General features: G+C 47.5%; 1 protein-coding gene across 2 annotated transcripts in view; it reads left to right on the top strand.

Annotated features, from left to right (window-relative positions):
• SLC75A1 (solute carrier family 75 member 1) overlaps positions 1–22,798 on the top strand; it is a 74,922-nt gene that overhangs the window by 38,356 nt on the left and 13,768 nt on the right. For both annotated transcript variants that reach the window (XM_075333082.1, XM_075333093.1), the window contains exons 7-9: positions 2,808–2,916; positions 8,043–8,154; positions 20,585–20,693. In XM_075333082.1, the coding sequence (XP_075189197.1) occupies positions 2,808–2,916; positions 8,043–8,154; positions 20,585–20,693 (330 nt within the window). The remainder of the gene's footprint in view (positions 1–2,807; positions 2,917–8,042; positions 8,155–20,584; positions 20,694–22,798) is intronic.

Raw genomic sequence — 22,798 nt, 5'->3', positions numbered from 1 at the left:
GTCCCAGTCAATGAAGAACAGAATGTTCCCCATTGTCTGGGAGACCAGTGCAGTGACCTGAGTTAACATCAATAGGTCAGCCCAGGTCACTGCAGGGGATGACGAGCGCTGCTGTCAGGAGGTTAGATGAGATCATTACCTGCAGTGACTATCTCCTGCTCTGCTGACGTCAGCACTGTTACTGCCTTCTATGCCCGCCGCGTTCACAGCGAAGAATCGCGAGAGCCCGTGACGTCACCGCTAGTGACAGTCTCTGGCCGCCCGCGAGACGTGACGTGAGAACGCGGCGGGCATAGAAGGCAGTGACAGCGGTTACGTCGGCAGAGGAGGAGATCGTCACAGGAGGTAATGATCTCCTCTAACCTCCTGCCAGCAGCGCTCGTCATCCCCGCAGCTGCACGCACTGTGAGAAGCTGCTGTTACACTGCAGTGTGAGCAGCCGCGGGACACAGACTGCAGGGCACTCCTGCTATCCTGAGCAGGGGGCCCGATGCTGGCGGTGACACTGTGGGCGGGGAGAGTATGGGGTGCGGGAGAATGTGTGGGAGGGTGCAGGGAAGGGGGCGGGGACTCACGCACTGTACCTGCCCAGCAGGGCGGCAACAAGCTGTTCCCAGATTTGCATGTCAACATGGTCCTGCCCATGTTGACATGAAATGACCGGAAGCAGCAAAATTGCGGCAGGAGCAGTCACATGACCGCTCTGAGCCGGGGGAGAGGGGCTGACAGCAGGGCAGGTAAGTGCTCACTATCTACTTACCTGCCCCAATGTAACCCAATAGGGTAATAATAAAAAAAAGTCAAAATAAGCCGGATAACCCCTTTAAGCATTTCTGCACCTATTTGCTAAATTAGGTTACCTCAATTTTTTTATTTTTTTATATTTTAATTTTTTTTACTGTTTTTTTTTTTATTTTTTTTTTGTTTGTTTTGTACTTAATTTTTTCTTTGGTCTTTTTTTTTTTTGCTTGTGGATTTTCTGGTTTATGGGTAAAATTTGCACATAAAACTCGTCATACTCACAAGAGAAATTGACATGTTACGGATTTTAAAAATGCATCGCAGCTCAATTTACACAAGGAGGGAAAAAACATGGTCATGAGATAAAAAAGAAACAATGGTCATGAGATAAAAAGAAACAATGGTCATGAGATAAAAAGAAACAATGGTCATGAGATAAAAAGAAACAATGGTCATGAGATTAAAAAAAACAATGGTCATGAGATAAAAAAAAATCCATGGTCATGATATTAAAAAAAACCTAAAACTGCTCATGAGATAAAAAGCAACAATGGTCATGAGATAAAAAAAAACAATGGTTATGAGATAAAAAAAACAATGGTTATGAGATAAAAATAAACAATGGTCATGAGATAAAAAAAAAATCCATGGTCATGATATTAAAAAAAAACAAAACTGCTCATGAGATAAAAAGCAACAATGGTCATGAGATAAAAAAAACAATGGTTATGAGATAAAAAAACAATGGTCATGAGATTAAAAAAAACAATGGTCATGAGATAAAAAAAAATCCATGGTCATGATATTAAAAAAAAAAACCAAAACTGCTCATGAGATAAAAAGCAACAATGGTCATGAGATAAAAAAAACAATGGTTATGAGATAAAAAAAACAATGGTCATGAGATTAAAAAAAACAATGGTCATGAGATTAAAAAAAACAATGGTCATGAGATTAAAAAAAAACAATGGTCATGAGATTAAAAAAAAACAATGGTCATGAGATAAAAAGCAACAATGGTCATGAGATGAAAAGAACAATGGTCATGAGATAAAAAAAAATCCATGGTCATGATATTAAAAAAAAAAAAAACTGCTCATGAGATAAAAAGCAACAATGGTCATGAGATAAAAAAAACAATGGTTATGAGATAAAAAAAACAATGGTCATGAGATTAAAAAAATCCATGGTCATGAGATTAAAAAAAAACAACAATGGTCATGAGATTAAAAAAAAAAAAAACCTATGGTCATGAAATAAAAAAAACACATGGTCATGAGATAAAAAGAAACAATGGTCATGAGATAAAAATAAACTATGGTCATGAGATAAAAAGAAACAATGGTCATGAGATAAAACAGAAACATAGTCATGAGATGAAAAAAAAAATCCATGGTCCTGAGATAAAAAAACCAAAACAATGGTCATGAGATTTCTATAAATCGCTCATTCAGTTTACCGGAACTGTAAGACACTGGATTTGGAGCATCAAAAATTCACCACTTGCTTTTAGGTGGGAACGTAACCCAAAAGCCTAAGTATTCATGCCCATGATCGGGGTTCACAGCATTTTCGACGCAGAGTGTTTTCACTGTGGCCAGAAAACGCTGTGTTGTGCAGTACAAGCACAGTGGATGGGATTTGTAGAAATCTTCTGCCTACTGTGCTTCTTTTTTCCGCAACTTAAACGGTTGTGGAGCGGCTTTCCAAGCCACGAGTGTTCTCTACAGGGAATGATCTGCAGCTGCACGAACCCTAATCGTGGGCACAGACCGTGGTGGTCTCTTGTGGACAGCACTTGTGTCTCTGCTGACGAAGACACTGTGCGTCCAGGAGTCAAATCTTTTCAGTGCAGCAAAGCCCTTTTTGAGGAGCTGATAGGCCTGTCCCCAATTATTGGCCAATGTGCAGCTGACAACACTTTTCCGTATGGAGACCGAGCGATCACAATAATCATCGTTCTGCTCCGATGAGTTTTTGTTGATCCAACACCAGGGGCTCCTCTGAAAGGAGAACCATATTGTATGATTGTGGTGTTTTCATACTTCTCGGTTTCTATTTTTCAGGTTTCCTCCATGATGGTTGGATGTCAAGGAGCTTCAGACCTTCTCAGCCCCGTGTCCTTATTCCAGTTCTCTGCTGTAACGAGAAGAAAAGACCGTCCTTCCCAGGAGAGTATGTTCAAGGAAAAAATGTGCTGGGAATTATCTGTGTAGCTTTTATCCATTTAGTCACAGATCTGTCAGAGAACATTTACCCGTATGTAGTAACTAAACTTTCACGTAGTTTAATAATCGAATCTGTGTGGGGTGAAAAAAGAAAAAAAAAATCCAATAGCAGCTAATCCACAGGTTCGGTACCGGTGGGCCACTACCCTGTCCCGGCTACCTACGGTTCCACCAGGACTGTCTTCCCGGCTTCTGCAGACGGCCACCACCGTCTAGCTCCTGGTCAAAGTGCCCAGGCGCCTACCCAGGGCACAGACAGATTTTTACTCCTCTTAACTCCTCTCTCAACTACTCCTCTCCTCCTTCAAAACAGATCTGCTTTTGTTTTCCTGCCTCTGGACATGTGAACTCCTGGGGGGCGTGGCCAATAGCCAGGCTCTGCCTCCATGGTGTGGACAGCAAACCCAGAGGGAGGTAACCAGGGTTTTAATGGGTTGGCTGCTGTCACCTTATTTGGGGATGGGTGTAGTGCATGGGGCTAACTGTGACTACCTGGCTAGTCCAGGGCGTCACACATATACCAGTATGGGTCCGAGATGGGTACAGTATATACAGTCATATGAAAAGGTTTGGGCACCCCTATTAATGTTAACCTTTTTTCTTTATAACAATTTGGGTTTTTGCAGCAGCTATTTCAGTTTCATATATCTAATAACTGATGGACTCAGTAATATTTCTGGATTGAAATGAGGTTTATTGTACTAACAGAAAATGTGCAATCCACATTTAAACAAAATTTGACCGGTGCAAAAGTATGGGCACCCTTATCAATTTCTCGATTTGAACACTCCTAACTACTTTTTACTGACTTACTAAAGCACTAAATTGTTTTTGTAACCTCATTGAGCTTTGAACTTCATAGGCAGGTGTATCCAATAATGAGAAAAGGTATTTAAGGTGGCCACCTGCAAGTTGTTCTCCTACTTGAATCTCCTATGAAGAGTGGCATCATGGGCTCCTCAAAACAACTCTCAAATGATCTGAAAACAAAGATTATTCAACCAAGTTGTCTCAGAGATTTAAACTGGCTGTGAGGAACATAGTAAGGAAATGGAAGAACACAGGTACAGTTCTTGTTAAGCCCAGAAGTGGCAGGCCAAGAAGAATATCAGAAAGGCAGAGAAGAAGAATGGTGAGAACAGTCATGGACAATCCACAGACCACCTCCAAAGACCTGCAGCTTCATCTTGCTGCAGATGGTTTCAATGTGGATTGGTCAACAATACAGCGCACGTTGTACAAGGAGAAGCTGTATGGGAGAATGATGCGAAAGAAGCCGTTTCTGCAAGCACGCCACAAACAGAGTCGCCTGAGGTATGCAAAAGCACATTTGGACAAGCCAGTTACATTTTGGAAGAAGGTCATGTGGACTGATGAAACAAAGATTGAGTTGTTTGGTCATACAAAAAGGCGTTATGCATGGAGGCAAAAAAACACGGCATTCCAAGAAAAGCACTTGCTACCCTCAGTACAATTTGGTGGAGGTTCCATCATGCTTTGGGGCTGTGTGGCCAATGCCGGGACCGGGAATCTTGTTAAAGTTGAGGGTCGCATGGATTCAACTCAGTATCAGCAGATTCATGACAATAATGTGCAAGAATCAGTGACGAAGTTGAAGTTACGCAGGGGATGGATATTTCAGCAAGACAATGATCCAAAACACCGCTCCAAATCTACTCAGGCATTCATGCAGAGGAACAATTACAATGTTCTGGAATGGCCATCCCAGTCCCCAGACCTGAATATCATTGAAAATCTATGGAATGATTTGAAGCGTGCTGTCCATGCTCGGCGACCATCAAACTTAACTGAACTGGAATTGTTTTGTAAACAGGAATGGTCCTGTTTACAATGATACCTTCATCCAGGATCCAGGAACTCATTAAAAGCTACAGGAAGCGACTAGAGGCTGTGATTTTTGCAAAAGGAGGATCTAGAAAATATTAATGTAACTTTTATGTTGAGGTGCCCATACTTTTTTTCAAAATTTCAAATTTTGTTTAAATGCGGATTGCACATTTTCTCTTAGTACAATAAACCTGATTTCAATTCAGAAATATTACTCAGTCCATCAGTTATTAGATATATGAAACTGAAATAGCTGCTGCAAAAACCCAAATTGTTTTAAAGAAAAAAGATTAACATTAATAGGGGTGCCCAAACTTTTTCATATGACTGTACCAGTAGAGAGACAGTATATACCAGGATGAGTCCAGGAGGGGGACAGTATGCACCAGGAGGGAGACAGTATATACCAGAAGGGAGACAGTATATACCAGGAGGGAGACAGTATATATCAGGATGGGCCCATGAGGGGGATATTATATACCAGGAGGGGGGACAGTAGATACCAGGATGGGGATAGTATATACCAGGAGGGGCCCATATAGGGGACAGTATATACTTGGATGGGGTGGACATATATACCAGTATGGGCCCAGGAGGGGACAGTGTATACCAGTAGGTGGACATGTATACCAGGATAGAGGGCATACATTCCAGGAAGGAACCCAGGATGGGGTACATTAGAGCAGGATACTACATATTGGGGAAGGACCATAACTTGTATGTCTTTATAGAATTTAGATCTGACCAACATATGGGGGGGCCAGGACCAACTTTTGCACCGGAGCCCATCGAACTATAGTTACGCCACTGACTATAGGTGCTTCATTTGGAGGAGCCTGAAAGCAAAGCTTTGAGATATGGAAGCATCTGAGTAATATAGGGGTGCATCAATACCTATGCTTAGATATGCCAATAGTTCTGACAATTCGCCCATAGCTAATGCTGACCCTCCATTTAAAGATTTTTCGCCATGTTATATTCCTCTGTTGCCATTTCCATTAAAACAAATCTGTTACCAGATTTCATCATACAAAAAAGAGCATCTTGGACCTGATGAGGTGGGTGCACTTACTTTGAAAATCCATGTTAGAATGGCTTTATAATATTTCTTCTCTCCCCCCCCCCACTACTAATATTCTAACATATTTATCATTTGGATTCTACAGCCATTCGGACATGGATGTTCTCAGTAAGTACACCCGCCTCCTCAGATGTGAGAGCTTAATAATGTATGCGGTGTGTATTGTAGATTGTGGAAACATATAGACTTTAATATATAGCACATGCAGAGGATCGCACAAGAAGTCAGATGCTTTATTACACCACTACAGGTCACCAGAATAAAGAAGAATTTGGAATTGAAATTTATGGCCGTAGTAATTTTAGAGTTGTAATTCCAGTTGTCACCAGCAGGTGGTGCACTCATAGTAATTATCATAAGTGTTTTCGACAAATGGTTCAATCCCATATATCACATGTAATGTCAGGTCTCCGACAGCTGTAATAGCAATGATGGGAAATGGTAGATGTCAATATTCATAGTGCGGTCTTGGAATATGGGCATTGTCTGTACTATATACTAGAACTATGTACTGCATGTATATAGCTATAGTGACCCATGGGTGTGGGTTTAATCTTCCCAATTTAAAAAGGACACATTGAGGCACATGCAGCAACAACCCTGAACTGGGAAATATAAGCAAAGGCATGAACTACCACCAGGAGCAGCCGCCGATTTCTAATGCCTTTACAGAGTAGTATAGTGTCATTATTCCTACCAAATTATGGTGAAGGGGCTCTTCTGCATGATTGCTGGGACCTCAACCAATCAAGAGAAGGGGTCCCAAAGTCACCTGTGTGCATGAAGTGTTGGTGAACAGAGCAGTGGTCGCACAAGCTCGCTGTCTAGCTCCTGCAGTGCCGACGCACATGCTCGCTTTCTAGCTCCTGCAGTGGTGGTTGCACATGCTCGCTGTCTAGCTCCTGCAGTGGTGGTCGCACATGCTCGCTGTCTAGCTCCTGCAGTGGTGGTCGCATATGCTAGCTTTCTAGCTCCTGCAGTGGTGGTCGCACATGCTCGCTTTCTAGCTCCTGCTGTGGTGGTTGCACATGCTCGCTGTCTAGCTCCTGCAGTGGTGGTCGCACATGCTCGCTTTCTAGCTCCTGCAGTGGTGGTCGCACGTGCTCGCTGTCTAGCTCCTGCAGTGGTGGTCGCACATGCTAGCTTTCTAGCTCCTGCAGTGCCGGCGCACATGCTCACTGTCTAGCTCCTGCAGTGGTGGTCGCACATGCTCGCTTTCTAGATCCTGCAGTGGTGGTCGCACGTGCTCGCTGTCTAGCTCCTGCAGTGGTGGTCGCACATGGTCGCTGTCTAGCTCCTGCAGTGCCGGCGCACATGTTCGCTGTCTAGCTCCTGCACTGCCGGCACACATGCTCGCTGTCTAGCTCCTGCATTGGTGGTCGCACATGCTCGCTTTCTAGCTCGTGCAGTGGTGGTCGCACATGCTCACTGTCTAGCTCCTGCATTGGTGGTCGCACATGCTCGCTTTCTAGCTCCTGCAGTGGTGGTCGCACGTGCTCGCTGTCTAGCTCCTGCAGTGGTGGTCGCACATGCTAGCTTTCTAGCTCGTGCAGTGGTGGTCGCACATGCTCGCTTTCTAGCTCGTGCAGTGCTAGTCGCACATGCTCGCTGTCTAGCTCCTACAGTGGCAGTTGCATGTGTTCGCTGTCTAGCTCGTGCATTGGTGGTCGCACATGCTCGCTTTCTAGCTCGTGCAGTGGTGGTTGCACATGCTCGCTTTCTAGCTCGTGCAGTGGTGGTCGCACATGCTCGCTTTCTAGCTCGTGCAGTGGTGGATGCACATGCTCGCTTTCTAGCTCCTACAGTGGCAGTTGCATGTGTTCGCTGTCTAGCTCATGCAGTGGTGGTCGCACATGCTTGCTGTCTAGCTCGTGCAGTGGTGGTCGCACATGCTCGCTGTCTAGCTCATGCAGTGGTGGTCGCACATGCTTGCTGTCTAGCTCGTGGAGTGGTGGTCGCACATGCTCACTAGCAATTCATAAGAAGGTCCTGAAGTCCGCTGTATGTATGATCGGTAAAGGTCCCAGTCAGTATTCACCGCTCTAAGAGATCTTGTGGATCGGTGTTATCCCTTTAAGGGATCATTCTCATATATCCTCTGATCTCCATGCTGATACTCTGATTGCACATCATGTCTTTTCTAGGTCTGCAGAATCTCCGTGTCCTGGGCCTCGTCTACTTTCTGTACCTCTTCCTATTCTCCGGCCTTGAATACACCATCAGCTTCCTGACCCACCAGCGCTTCCAGTTCAGCAGGTAATCCTCGTCCTAGCAGCTCGATTGGCACGGAAAACACAACATCATATATAGTATAGAAATCTGCAGTTTACAGTCTGCCAGTATAAATGTCACATTTCTGGTATTACTGTATATGCATGAAACAGGGAGCGCAGGATGAATGTGTTTTACAGTAAGGAAACTCCACTATATGGAATTGTAAGTGCATAAAAAATGGAATGTACATAGTAATGGACGGCTGCATCTTCTGCAATCGATGGAATTGATCTCTTGTGTTATTAAAGGATATTTTTGGCAGAAATTCAATTTAGAAGTGCATGTGTTACTGATGCTTCAGGTGTATCCCATTACGTTCTTTTAGGGGCGCTGAGGCCGGAGATGTCAGATAGTGGCCACATGTTTTGCCTTTGTCTTAATCTCATCCCTTCATAACGGATGGCTATATCTGTTTTTGTGCCACGGTTGGTTATAAATCCGTCTTTTGGAGCTTTGATCTTATTTAGACATTCGTAAACCTAGATCAGCCATTTGTGGCCCACAATAACCTGTAGATGCATTATCTTTTGGGACAATTCTTTCTCATAAGTGGTATTAGGGCATAACACCACCTGTAAGGTGGTCCTCTATTCAAGACCCCCTATATTATCTAGAGCAGAGTCACTAAAAAGGGTTAAACAATATGGAATAACCGAGGTGCCCATATATGCTGGCGTATTGGTGTTTATAGTACTTATTGACCATGTTGTATGGAAACTTATGGTAGTGGGTTATTATTATAATATTATAACGCCATTTATTCCATGGCACTTTACATGTGAGAAGGGGCATACATAGACAAGTACAATAATTGTGAACATTTCAAGGCGCACACAGATACAGGAGGAGAGAGGATCCTGCCCATGAGGGCTCAGTCTACAGGGGGATGGGTGAGGATACAGTAGGGGAAGGTGGGGGTGGTCGTGCAGTGCTATGGTGGACTGATGGTTATTGTAGGTTGTAGGCTTTTCAGAAGAGGTGGGTCTTCAGGTTCCTTTTTGAAGGTGAGAGTCTGATGTATTGTGGTAGAGCGTTCCAGAGTATGGGGGAGGCACGGGAGAAATCTTGGATGTGATTGTGGGAAGAGGAGATGTGAGGGGAGTAGAGAAGGAGATCTTGTGAGGATCAGAGGTTACGTGCAGGTAAGTACAGATGTAGGGAGGAGACAGGTTGTGGATGGCTTTGTAGGTCATGGATAGGGTTTCGAAACAGAGTCTTTGGGCAATGGGAAGCCAGTGAAGAGATTGCCAGAGAGGAGAGGCTGGGGAATAGCAGGGGGACAGGTGGATTAGTCAGGCATCAGCTTTTAGGATAGCTTGTAGGGGTGCGAGAGTGTTAAGGCCCTGTCACACACAGAGATAAATCTGCAGCAGATCTGTGGTTGCAGTGAAATTGTGGACAATCAGTGCCAGGTTTGTGGCTGTGTACAAATGGAACAATATGTCCATGATTTCACTGCAACCACAGATCTGCCAAAGATTTATCTCTGCGTGTGACGGGACCTTTAGAAGGGAGGCCACAGAGCAGGAGGTTGCAGTAGTCCAGGCGGGAGATAATGAGAGCATGCAGTAGTGTTTTTGCAGATTCTTCGTCCAGGAATGTACGAATCCGGGAAATATTTTTAAGTTGGAGTTGGCAGGAGGTGGAAAGGGCTTGGTATGTGGCTTGAAGGACAGAGCAGAGTCGAGGGTTACTCCCAGGCAACAAGCATGTGGGACTGGGGAGAGTGAGCAGCCATTGACTTTGATGCATAGGTCAGGCGGAGTGGTAGAGTGAGGTTGGGGAAAGTTGATAAATTCTGTTTTGTCCATGTTCAGTTTTAGAAATCGAGCAGAAAAGAAGGATGAGATAGTAGACAGACATCGTGGGATTTTGGTTAGTAAGGAGGTGATGTCAGGTCCAGAGAGGTAATTTTATTTGAGAAAAGTTTTATTTGTTGTTTTTTTCCTCTGGTATGGCAATGCTTTGTGAGGGTTTTTGTTTTTTTTTTGGTATTGGTGCTTTGATATTGGTGACATAATTTGGGCAATGTATGTCAGTATTATTTAGAAACTGACTGTTTCTTGGATCTCATTTCATGATATTATTTGGGTGGCGCGCAGCACTAATGATTGAACACTGTACTGTGGTATTGTATGGGCACTGTTGAACTTGAGATCCTGTATTCTTTCGACAAAGAAGAGGAAAGGGTATTCTGCTTGGTGTTAGTTCCTATTCATAGGATAGCAGATAACTTGCTAAACTCTGTGACCCACAGTTGATCACAAAATCCGCAGAGCACCATCATGCCTGACCTCCACTACATTTATTGCGTATGGGACTGTCTGTGAGTAGTCCCTTAGAAAATGGAATGAGTGGAGAATGAGCATGCGCACCTTCCACTCCATGCAAGATGGTGCTCTGCAGAGTCTGGTTTTCAGGCTGTCTCATAGATTGAGCATGCAGAGCGCTGCTCTATTCAGGATGGTGCTCTGCAGAGCCCAATTCTCAGGCTGTCCCATAGCTCGAGTATACACAGCTCTGCTCTATTCTAACTTACTGATTGCTGGCATCCACAATTGATCCCAAAATGTGCAGAGCACCATCATGATTGACCTCCACTACATTTATTGAGTATGGGACTATCTGTGAGTAGTCCCTAGAGGATGGAAAGAGTGGAGGTTCACCTTCCACTCCATGCAACATGGTGCTCTGCGTAGATTGAGCATGCACAGCTCTGCTCCATACAAGATGGGGCTCTGCAGAGCCCAGTTCTCAGGCTGTCCCATAAGTTGAACAAGTGCACCTTCCACTTCATTCAAGATGGTGCTTTCCAGAGCCCAGTTCTCGGACTGTCCCATAAATTGAGCAAGTGCACTTTGCTCTATTCATGACGGTGCTGTGCATACAGGGCACAGTTCTTGAGCAGTCGCATAGGTCGAGCATGTGCATCTCCGATCCATTCAAGATGGGGCTATGCAAAACCGGTTCCTAGTGGTCGGACTCCCAGCACCCTGTACATTGTCCCGTATAGATATGAGAACTGAATTTAGGAGTATCCCTTTTTAAGGTCCTTCTCAATCCTTCTCTCCAGACAGAGCTTAGGGGGAGCCCCATACAGCACAAAACCCCTAATTATTTGAAACCGGAGGACTTGGTGCTTGTGTGACGCCCTGGACCCCAGGGGTCACAGGTAATAACATCTACCAAATACACACACACCCCCATCCCCTGTGAGGTCACACACACGTCACCCGAAAGGGAGACCTGATGCCTCCCTCAGGGCGAGTAGAGCACACCAGGTGGGCGGAGTCAGGCAGAAAGACACGCCCACCGAGGAGACTACTGTCCTGGGGCAGGAAGTTCAATTCGTTAAGTTTATGGAGTTGACAGTGAGTGGTAGAGGAGCAGCTGTCAGGGACCCAGGTAGGAGCCTGGGCCCCTTGGAGAACGTCAGGCAGGCAGACGGTGGTGGCCGTCTGCAGGAGTACCGGTACAGCAACCGGCGGAACCGTATGGACCGGGCCTGGTTTGGAGCCCGTCGGTCCCGAACCGGGGAGTCAACCGTGTTCCGGAGCACCAACAGGAGGGTACTCGGACCCCGTCCTAGCTTAGAAGCCACTGAGTATAGGCAAATTGACTGATTGCTGGCCGGACCTCACAGGTTCATCCACACCCAAAGTCCCGAAAGAAGGCAAAAGCCCACCAAGACCGGGTGCGCGCCACCGCCAAGGGCCAAACACCCGACAGGCCAGCGCTTGCGGGCAACCGAGGGCTCCTCCGGCAGCTCAACGCCGGGGAGCGGGCTACCACTGCTTAGGCAGGGGGGCCGAAACACAAACATCCAGAGGTGCACGGGAAAAGGGGCCACCATCAACCCCACAGTGGACATCAGCAGCCGGCCGCGCGGGGACCGACCACTTCCGAACTTTGGTTTACCAGTGACTCTGAGTGTGAATCAATCGTGAGTACACCAGTGCCATCCGAGCACGACACTACACCGCGGCACGGCGCCCTGCACCCCGACGACAACATCATCCCTTGGAGTCCCCCGAACCGGGGTCCTGGGACGCACCGCCCCTACCCACTGAGGGGCTAACATCTCAGCTGCGGCCGCAACACCGATCCCGGACGAGCCCACCATCACTTCAGCCGCAGCGGTGGTACATCCCCCGTCACCACCACCCGTGGGTGGCGTCGCGACCCGTTACACAACCACCACCCCCCCACCACCTTCCCTTAACAAGAGCGACGTGGCCCCCGGTCCGGAGGCGCTGGTGCCACCGAGAACCCGAGCCCGGACCTCGAGCGGCTCGGCCCTAGCAAGCGGAGGAAGCGGCCGGGCCCCTTTCAGGGCGGTACACTTGTTTTAATTGGGTTTATTTTTCCCATCCTTGGTTGTACGTCCTTTGTTGGGGGATCTGTGCTCTTTGGAGGATCTTTTGTACCCTTATTTAGAGGAGTGATGACGGCTCGTACAGAGGACGCCTCTCCATCCAGTGTACAGTCGCTGCAGTGTAATTCCTGGAATGTCACCCGAGCACTCGTCTGGATTTGGATGAATTTGCTGCTCTGTTTTGTGAATGATTAACAGAACCTGCCGTCAGCTTATTCCTTATTCTTAAATGAATGGGGTGGGATTAAATGTCACAAATGTGCCGAGGATGCAGTGCCAGCCACACCGGTTCAGTAGACTTCTATCGTTAACCCTTCCTTTGCCACCTCTCAGTAATGCTTCTAAATCCTCTCCTTTTACTGTTAGTTTACACCGCTACACATTACTTTACCATAGATTATTTCTGACCACATGTTGCTCGTGTTACTGTGAGCAGCATGCGTGTCCTAAACGTACTACCATGGCCTGCATCATCTCGACACTTATGGAGCACATCTGCAAGGTCATTGGTCAGCAATTGCAAAGGGAGCTGCCAGCAGCTTATTTTGATGATTTTCATGCTCAAGCGCATTCAGTGCAGCAGAACATTTGTAATGGTGGCCCAGGGTGGTAGTTGGAGGTGCCGGATCCCTCCTGTAGTTTGCACCACTGCCATCCCCATAGAGCAAGGCAGTTGGTTGCTGCGGGGGTCCTGACTGGGTGTGTGGTCTTTCGGGGGGGCAAGGCATACCTTGCAGTCTAACGAACTATGACCCATCTGTAGGGGAGTCACCGACTTTTAGTTAACGTTAGGCACAGTACTATCAACACATTAATACTTGGGACACTTGAACATGTTCTTTAAAATATGTGGTGCCCCTGAGGCTTCAGTCGCCACAGGGTACTGCACCTCACCAGAGGTGCAGTATTCATCTCGGCTAAGGAGGAGGTCCGTGCCGGTCAACCACAAACCACAATCCACAAACACATATAGCTAGTTGACCTCTCACCGAGACTGGGTTAGGGTAGGTCATTTAGGATGATCACCATATCGTCTGGGGCCTCCCACCCACTAGCTCAGGAACCCGGGGGGTGGAGCGACTGTTCTGGAGTGCAAGGTGACATACCCACAATCAGTTGTGAAATCATTGGAAACCAAGTGAGATGCAGGAGGACACGATTGCTGAGGGGAGAACTCATAGCTCCCTCAGGGCCGACGCACACCTCAGGGGGCAGAGCCCTAGGCTGGTGGGCACAGCAAGTCCCGCCAGCAGAATCCGCTGAAACCGCTGTGTCGTCTAATCCTTCCTGCGCTCCTTCATTGGAGTGGACTACTACTCCCAACATCCTCCCCAGGGCCTAAGCTCTGCCTGTGGAGAGCTGCAACATCTGAGCTGCGTTATCATCCTCTCCGGAGAAGGCATCCCGCAATGGTGGCTAATACCTAGCCGCACACCCCAGGTGGCGTCACGAAGACCAACTTTATCTTACTCCCATGTAAATAACCCCTCCATCTTTATTAACACCGACGGGGTCACGGAACCGGGCCAGGCCACTGTGACATCCCCCAAACTGGCCCGGTGACGAGTAACCTAAAAACCCTAGGGACGCCGTGGGCGCGTCAGATACACCTCTCTTCAGGGCACACTTTTCCCTTGGGCTTCTCCACAGATGTTGCTGGTCCATACTTTTCTAAGCTGCTTATCTTTAAACTCTTGCACGTCAGTCATTCAGTCCCCATTGGCTCGAGGTCAGCGTCCCACCCACAGGGACTTGTTCACTAATAATTAGATCAGAGTACATGACTATTCAGCTTGTATAACATCAGTACTGTATCGACCTGCTGGCCCAGGTGTACGCTGACTGTCCTTCTGAGAACTCACACTACTGAAGGCAGCCTGACGATAGAAAAATCTATTTCAAGTCCAGGGTCTGGAGTACATTATAGTTCTCTTTATGTCCCCACATATTGATTCCTTCCCAGGAACCTCGCTCTGTCGCTCTCTCGCTTGCTCTGTCGCTGGCTCTCTCGCTTGCTCTGTCGGCGGCCCTGTCTGTCGCTCTTGGTTGTGGTTAGCACAATCACCCGCTAGCTGTGGCCCAGTGGCGTACCGTCAATAGAGGCAGACCACGCGGCTGCTACAGAGCCTGTGACCTAAAGGGGCCCAGAGCGGCTGCCCGCGGTGTGTGTATTTTCACTCTCCATCATTCCCAGCATGGGCGGGCTGCCCAGGGCCGTAACCAAGCAGCTGTTTAAGGGGCGGCCGCACTGTGTGAATAGCTGCAGGCGCCAACACAGAGTTGCAGACTCTCTCACACTGCATAGCGCGGCCTCTGCTGTAGAGGGTGGAGTGGCCAGGCAGCGTCTTCTATCAGTAAGAGAGCTGTGAGAGATGCCAGGAGGAGAACAGCCAAACAGGAGAGGGGGCGATGCTTGTTCAGTACAGCCGCGGGAGATTGAAAAGAGATTGGAAAGCTAAACAGTGCAGGAGAAGGAGCAGAGACCAGACAAGGAGAGACAACAGAGCAGAGACCTGACAAGAAGACAACAGAGCAGGAGAAGGAGCAGAGACCTGACAAGGAGAGACAACAGAGCAGAGACCTGACAAGAAGACAACAGAGCAGGAGAAGGAGCAGAGACCTGACAAGGAGAGACAACAGAGCAGAAGAAGCAGAGGAAACCTAGAGCTAAGCAAACAAGAAGAAGCTGAGAAGAAATAGGGGACAGGATGTGAACAGAGCCAGGAGGAGCCACATGAAGTGGAGAAGAAGTCACTAACCTAATCTCTCACAGCACAGGAGCAGGTGAGTATAATAATGTGCATATGACTGCCTGTAACACTACAGAAATTTGCCCTGTGCTGTGTCATCCCTGTGTGTAATATTTCTGTACTAAAAGGGAAACCATCAGCAAGCCATAAGTAAATGCTCTGTGCAGTGCTCTGCAACAGTGCAGGAAGCAGAGCCAATATACCAGATGTGGCACTGTAGAGATGTATCAGAGTAGGAGGGAAGCCCCATATATAGCTGCAATAAGCGTGGATCTTCCCTTCCACTCTGATACTCCCTCTGCAGTGCCACATCTGGTATATTGGCTCTGCTTCATGCTCTGTGCACAGCGCTGCACAGAGTGTTTACTTAGAGCTTGCTGACGGTTTCTCTTTTACTCTAATATTCTTTTGCACTACCTATATCAGGCTCATCAGACCTGCTTTATGCTTTGCTGCACAGAGCGTTTATCCCAGTCCTCCACCCCTTTTTTCTTAGCCCGGCACATGTATATTTCTGTTTTTCTTGGCATATTTTTACACTCGTCCTATATTTATATCTGTACAGCGATTGATAGTTCCTGGGTCAGTGGATCATCATACTGGGTATAGGATCCTATGTATTACTTTTTTGTTATTTGATTGGATCATATGGATGCCCTGACATGTTAGCAATGAGCTATAATAACCTGTAGTTAAGCTATATGTATGACTCTGTGCTGGCTGTTTAGCACTACGCGTATTTAATCGGTGTATTGTTATTGTGGAGTCTTATAATATGGGCATATTATAAGACTGGGTTATCATAATATACAGCATTTTAACATGCCTGGGTGCATGACATGTCCTACGTCGTCCACACTCGCCGACATTGAGGTCTTGCGCAGGCGCACTACAATACTTTGATTCTGCCCTGCTCAGGGCAGATCAAAGTGCACCTGCGCAGGACCTCAATCCCGGCTAGTGTGGATGACATAGGACACGTCCTGCACGCTACAGAAGAAGGAAGACAAAGATGTCCGAAAGAGGAGGCCCCGCGAGAACGGAGACACCCATCCGACCAGTCTGCACCGCATCGCCCCTTAGGTAAGTATTATATAAAGTGATTTTTACGTTCTACACAGCGACCTGGGCTCTTATACGCAGCATGTTAGAATACTGTATATAAGAGCCCAGTGGTGGTGGTCGCAGCTTATAGTCACCAAATCTGGTGACAGATCCCTTTTAACTGTACTATCGATTACCACAGACTCTATCTAAACCAGCCTCTAGATGGCGACATTTCCTACATAACCATTCTGCCTCACATTCTATGCATACCCTCATCATATACACAGACACTGGGCACATTACCACGCGATGCCCCGGTTGATGTCTTCAAGGGCAGGAACTCTGTCCCCCGTTACACATTCCTCAGACAACCATTAATAGCCTCGCTGATAGCAGCCAAGGTGTGCAAGTGTGATAATTTCCATGTGTGGAGCTCATACTCAGTAAATGTAGATGTTATGCAAATCACGAACAACTGGAAACTAAAATTTGCAAATTATTTCCATTCCTATCCATCCTGTGATATCTCGACTTCCACCACTTCTCCTTCTTGATGCCGCAATTTCAATGTAGTGTAGTTGTCGCGGGCGGAGGAGGGGACGCAGCGCTCTCCCACTGCTCGGGTCCGGCTGCCGCTGCGGCTGCTGTGGCCTGCTGCTGCTGCTCGGTGGCTCGAGCGATGGGCCGGATCCCAGGGACTCGAGCGGCGCTCCTCGCCCGTGAGTGAAAAGGGGATTGGGTTTTGGGATAGTTTATTGTCCGTGACGCCACCCACGGTTGTGGTGATTAAGTGGACACCACCGCTGCTCTTTCTGGGGAGCCCAGGAGTGATGGTATGGAGCAGCCAGTTGTTGGTTTGCCCCTCCGTGGGTAGGGGTTTTGGTGGTCCCGGGGCCCAGTGATGGGGTTGGTATGGTGGACAGGCGGGTATGGGGCCTGCGGAGGTGCAGGGGCGCAGGGACAGCGCTGTGCCGCACGGCACGGAGGTACTCACTCAGCCAGTAAACACGACACAGTTTCTCGGTAAACAAACGGCTGGTTGGACGGGTCCCTCGGACGGTTACGGTGCTGATGTTCCCTGCAGTTAGCGGTGACGGCCTCTTCCCTGCACCTATGTAAAGTCTTTTTGGTAGCGATGGGTTCCCACCGGTTACCCACTCCTCGGCTTCAATCTGGGCCGAAGGAGCCCTACTTTGCCCGCAGGCGCTGGCCCTGGGAAACTGGTGCCTTGGCGGTGGCGGTGTCTCCCCTTCACGGTCGGACTGTTGCCTTCAATTGGGACTTGGTTGTTAGGAGACAGAGGTCCCCTTCACTGACGGATTTGGCAAATTATGGCGACTCCTAGCCTTGCCGGGATCCGAAAGGCCCCTGCCCTGGTGCTGACTGTTCTTCGTATACCGCTCCGGTACCGCCGGGTCACCACCCGTCCGCGGTCCTTCCGGCAACCTCCAAGCAGTCCCCCTGCAGACTATCACCGCCGTCTGCTGACCTTGCTGTCTCAGTCCGGGGCACAAACCCGGACCAACTTCAGGCTTTACAAACTGTTCCTTTTCACTGTCTCTACTCTCACTGTTTACTCCTTCACTTCCCTAGCTTAACTTGCTTCTCACTCAAGCTCTGCCTGAGCTCAACTTCAACTCTCTCTGATCTGCCTGGTTTTCCCGCCTCCAGGGCTGTGAACTCCTCGGTGGGCGGAGCCAACCGCCTGGCCCACCCCCTGGTGTGGACATCAGCCCCTGGAGGAAGGCAACAAGGGTTTTAGGTTAGCCTAGGTGTACCTGCCGGGAATGTGGGGTGCATGTGATGTTGTGACCTGTGACCCCTGGCTTGCCCAGGGCGTCACATATTTATATACTATATGTGTGCTTTTGTGGGATCTCATGGGGACTTTTTTAATGACCCGCTTCATTGAGGCACCATATGGCGGAATAGAGAGCCATGTTGTCTGAGGTCCATTTGTGTATTCATTCCGGTAATTACAGATAATTCCGGGGAGTGACTGTGGGTGGATCACTTCATAGATCCGAAGATACAAGGAGTAGTAACCTATGCCGTGCTCACCCTCCCCAGGTCTATTCCTGAGTCTCCTCTGCTGCTCCCAATCTCTGATATTGTCTGCAGAGCTGATGTTCACATCAACAGCGCTGCAGCCAATCTGTGACGTCAACAGCTATGCCTGAGATGATGACACAAGCTCTACAGTGCCACCGATTTCATTGATTGGCTGCAGTGCTGTCGACGTGATGTCAGTGCTACAGACGATAACTGATGACAGAAGCAATTATAGACTAAGCGCTGGACCTGAGGCGGGTGAGTAAAGCACTTTTTTTTTTAAACCAATTATAACAGGAGGATATGGGTTTTCTAAAACCAGAAAACACCCTCTTGTCGCCAGTTACAATAGGAAGAGCAGCACTTGAGCACATACTGCTGCTCCAACAAGAGAGTGATGTAGCTCAGGGGCAGACATATCATTGGTGCAGCCGCACAGGGGCCAAAGAGGTCAGGTGGCCATTTCTACCTCCAAAGCAGGTGGGATTATGCATTTTTAAGAGTTCTTGGGCTGCAAAGGCCCATCTAATGTTCTTGCACAGGCACCCATATAATGTTCTTGCACAGGGACCCATATACAGTATTATTCTTGCACAGGGACCTATATATTGTTCTTGCACAGGGGCCCATATATTATTCTTGCACAGGGAACCATATAATGTTCTTGCACAGAGACCCATATGCAGTGTTGTTCTTGCACAGGAACCCATATAGTGTTCTTGCACAGGGGCCCATATAGTGTTCTTGCACAGGGGCCCATATAGTGTTCTTGCACAGGGGCCAATATAGTGTCCTTGCACAGGGACCCATATAGTGTTCTTGCACAGGGACCCATATAGTGTTCTTGCACAGGGGCCCATGTAGTGTTCTTGCACAGGGGCCCATGTAGTGTTCTTGCACAGGGGCCCATGTAGTGTTCTTGCACAGGGGCCCATATAGTGTTCTTGCACAGGGGCCCATATAGTGTTCTTGCACAGGGGCCAATATAGTGTTCTTGCACAGGGGCCAATATAGTGTTCTTGCACAGGGACCAATATAGTGTTCTTGTACAGGGACCCATATAGTGTTCTTGCATAATGACCCATATAGTGTTCTTGCACAGGGACCCATATAGTGTTCTTGCATAGGGATCCATATAGTATTCTTACACAGGGGCCAATATAGTGTTCTTGCACAGGGGCCAATATAGTGTTCTTGCACAGGGGCCAATATAGTGTTCTTGCACAGGGGCCCATGTAGTGTTCTTGCACAGGGGCCCATGTAGTGTTCTTGCACAGGGGCCCATGTAGTGTTCTTGCACAGGGGCCCATATAGTGTTCTTGCACAGGGGCCAATATAGTGTTCTTGCACAGGGACCCATGTAGTGTTCTTGCACAGGGGCCCATGTAGTGTTCTTGCACAGGGGCCAATATAGTGTTCTTGCACAGGGACCCATGTAGTGTTCTTGCACAGGGGCCCATGTAGTGTTCTTGCACAGGGGCCAATATAGTGTTCTTGCACAGGGACCCATGTAGTGTTCTTGCACAGGGGCCCATGTAGTGTTCTTGCACAGGGGCCCATGTAGTGTTCTTGCACAGGGGCCCTCTTCTGTCTGTGTCCGCCAGTGATGTAGATAAAAAGGTGTAGAAGTTGGAGTTGCACCCAGACCCATGCAACTCTGCATGAAGCAGCAGATTTGATTTTGGGCGTCTGGGAAAGCTGGATAACCATTCCCCGCCCCAAGAAAATAAAATAAAAAATGGAGGCCCCAGCTATAATGTAAATATCGGGCGGCACGGTGGCTCAATGGTTAGCACTGCAGCCTTGCAGCGCTGGGGTCCTGGGTTCAAATCCCACCAAGGACACCATCTGCAAGGAGTTTGTATGTTCTTCCCGTGTTTGCGTGGGTTTCCCCCGGGTTCTCCGGTTTCCTCCCACACTCCAAAGACATACAGATAGGGACTCTAGATTGTGAGCCCCAATGGGGACAGTGTTGCAAATGTATGTAAAGCGCTGTGGAATTAATAGCGCTATATAAATGAATAAAATTATTATTATTATTATTATTATCTGGTTTTGGGTGGAGCTTTTTATTTGTCCTGGGAACATCTGGAAGTGATCAGATCTGGGATAAACACTGCACGGACACCATGGGAATGTTCCCGGCTGTGAAGCCCCATAACCTGCTCTGTTTGATTTTCTCTGGCAGCATGCAGCAGGGGAAGATGTTTTTCTTCATTGGAATGACCATGGCTGTGATCCAGGGCGGATACGCTCGGAGAATCAAACCAGGAAATGAGGTGAAAGCTGTGAAGCGGGTAAGTACCGTATGCAGCGACGTCATAGTGCGAGGGCCACGGCGCCGGTATCCTCCAGGTGCTGCGCTAGTGGCCGGCAAACATCCGGCAGTGCAGCAGGAGGCCACGAAGATCATTCCAAATGGCAGCTTATATGTTAATATTTGCAGCAATTGAATGATCCGTCAACTGCGTAATGGCTTGCAAGTAGTGATAAATGATGGGAGCTGTGATTAATGGGTGTACATTTACCTAGTTCTGTTCTGGGGAAAGAATTAAAAAAAAAAAAAAAAGACTGAGAAAAAAATTCCAATATTTATCAGTCATTTTCTTGTATGCCGAATATAAATTTCCCCAGCTTTCATCCATTATATATACTGAAAAAAAGACCTCAATCCATTTAGTTCAGACCCCCCCCCCCACCAATTATATATTTTGTCATTAAATTATTTATAACCAACAATGTTGTGTAATGAGGAAATCAGCCCTTCTATAAAAGCTGTTCTAGTATCTGCCATTACTACCTCTTGTGGTCGGCATTCCACAGTCTGACTGCTCTAACTGTAAAGAACCCTTTCCTATTTAGCTGTCGGAATCGCTTTTCTTCCACTCGCAGTGAGTGCCCCCTGGTCCTTAGTATTGTCTTTGGAAGGAATAACTCATGTGCCAGTCCTTTATATTGACCACACAAGTATGTATACATATAAATGAGATCTCCTCTGAGATGTCATTTTTCTAAGCTAAACAAATCCAACTTTTCCAACCCCCCATCATACGGGCGCCTCCATTCCTTGTAGTCTAGTTAATAGTGTAGTAGTCTAGTTACCACCTTTGAAATGACACGAACTTCCAAATATCTTTTTTTACCTTTTCTTAAATATTGGTACCACCTCAGCCATTACTAGCTCTTGTGGTCGGCATTCCACAGTCTGACTGCTTTAACTGTAAAGAACCCTTTCCTATTTAGCTGCCAGGAAATCAGACTGCACATGGATTACATACAGGTACCATCAATGTGCATGTGATTTTCAGATTTTTTTTTTTTTTATGACTTTGATCCTTGACTCAAAAAAGGATGCTGGCACGGTCCCCCCAAATAACACTCATGTGTGAACAGTGTCACAAAATATAATGGGTTCCTGTTCTATCCATGAAATACACAAAAAATTTGCGTGAAAACAATTAAAGTCTGAATGAGGCCACCCAAACCTAGAAATTAAGGCACATATCACTGGAAATGTGAGGCTGGAAATGAGTGGAGCAATTTGCAGGACCCTGGTCGAGCTGCCAAATATGTAGTCAGTGTCTGCCAAACGGGAACCGCCTACTACCGGACAGCGTCCCTAGTTTCTTTTTTCATTAGTCGACCTCCTGTGATGCGCACGTGGTGTTGCACCAGGCCGCTTATATAAAAGAAGAGCAGGGATACCGGAAGGGCTGCCGATTGACACAACTTACTACTGACCGGACCACTGGACTGGGGTTTGATTTGCTCATCTCTAGATAAAACAAACAGAAAACAATATCAATGATATTAAAGGGAATTTGTCAGCAGGTTTTTGCTATGTAATTTGACAGCACCATGATGAAGGGAAGAGACCCTGATTATAGCTATGTGTCACTTACTGAGCTGATTTGCTGTTTCAAAATAATTGGCAGGAGCTTATAACTTCAGGACAACTGGCCTTGTGCCTCCTGGTCCAACCACGCCCCAAGCATTAATTAGCAGCTTGGTCACTATACAGCGTGCACAAAAAGCTGCTAATCAGTGGTTTGAGCTGGGTTATACACAGCTCAGCAACTGAGCTTTGCTACATCAGCAAAAGAGAAGAATTGCTGCACCTAGTAAACCAAATGACACATCGCTGGATCGCTCAGCCCCTACCTCATTCTTCTGTCAGATTGCATAGCAAAAACCTGCCGACAGATTCCCTTTTTAGGCCAGAGTCACACTTGCGAGTGCCTCGCGTGTAACTCGCGCGAGTCTCTCATTGAATCACCCGGCATGGACTCTCACTCTCAGGACAGGAGCATCTCAGCTGCATAGACATACATGAAACCGACCCGCTCCTGTCAGGAGAGCGCGAGTCCGTGCCGGATGATTCAATGAGAGACTCGCGCGAGTT

Source organism: Anomaloglossus baeobatrachus, chromosome 1 (genome assembly GCF_048569485.1).
Source record: "Anomaloglossus baeobatrachus isolate aAnoBae1 chromosome 1, aAnoBae1.hap1, whole genome shotgun sequence".
Classification (NCBI taxonomy): Eukaryota; Metazoa; Chordata; class Amphibia; order Anura; family Aromobatidae; genus Anomaloglossus; species Anomaloglossus baeobatrachus.
Note: the sequence above shows the minus strand (reverse complement) of the source record. Positions and strands in the feature narration are given on the sequence as shown.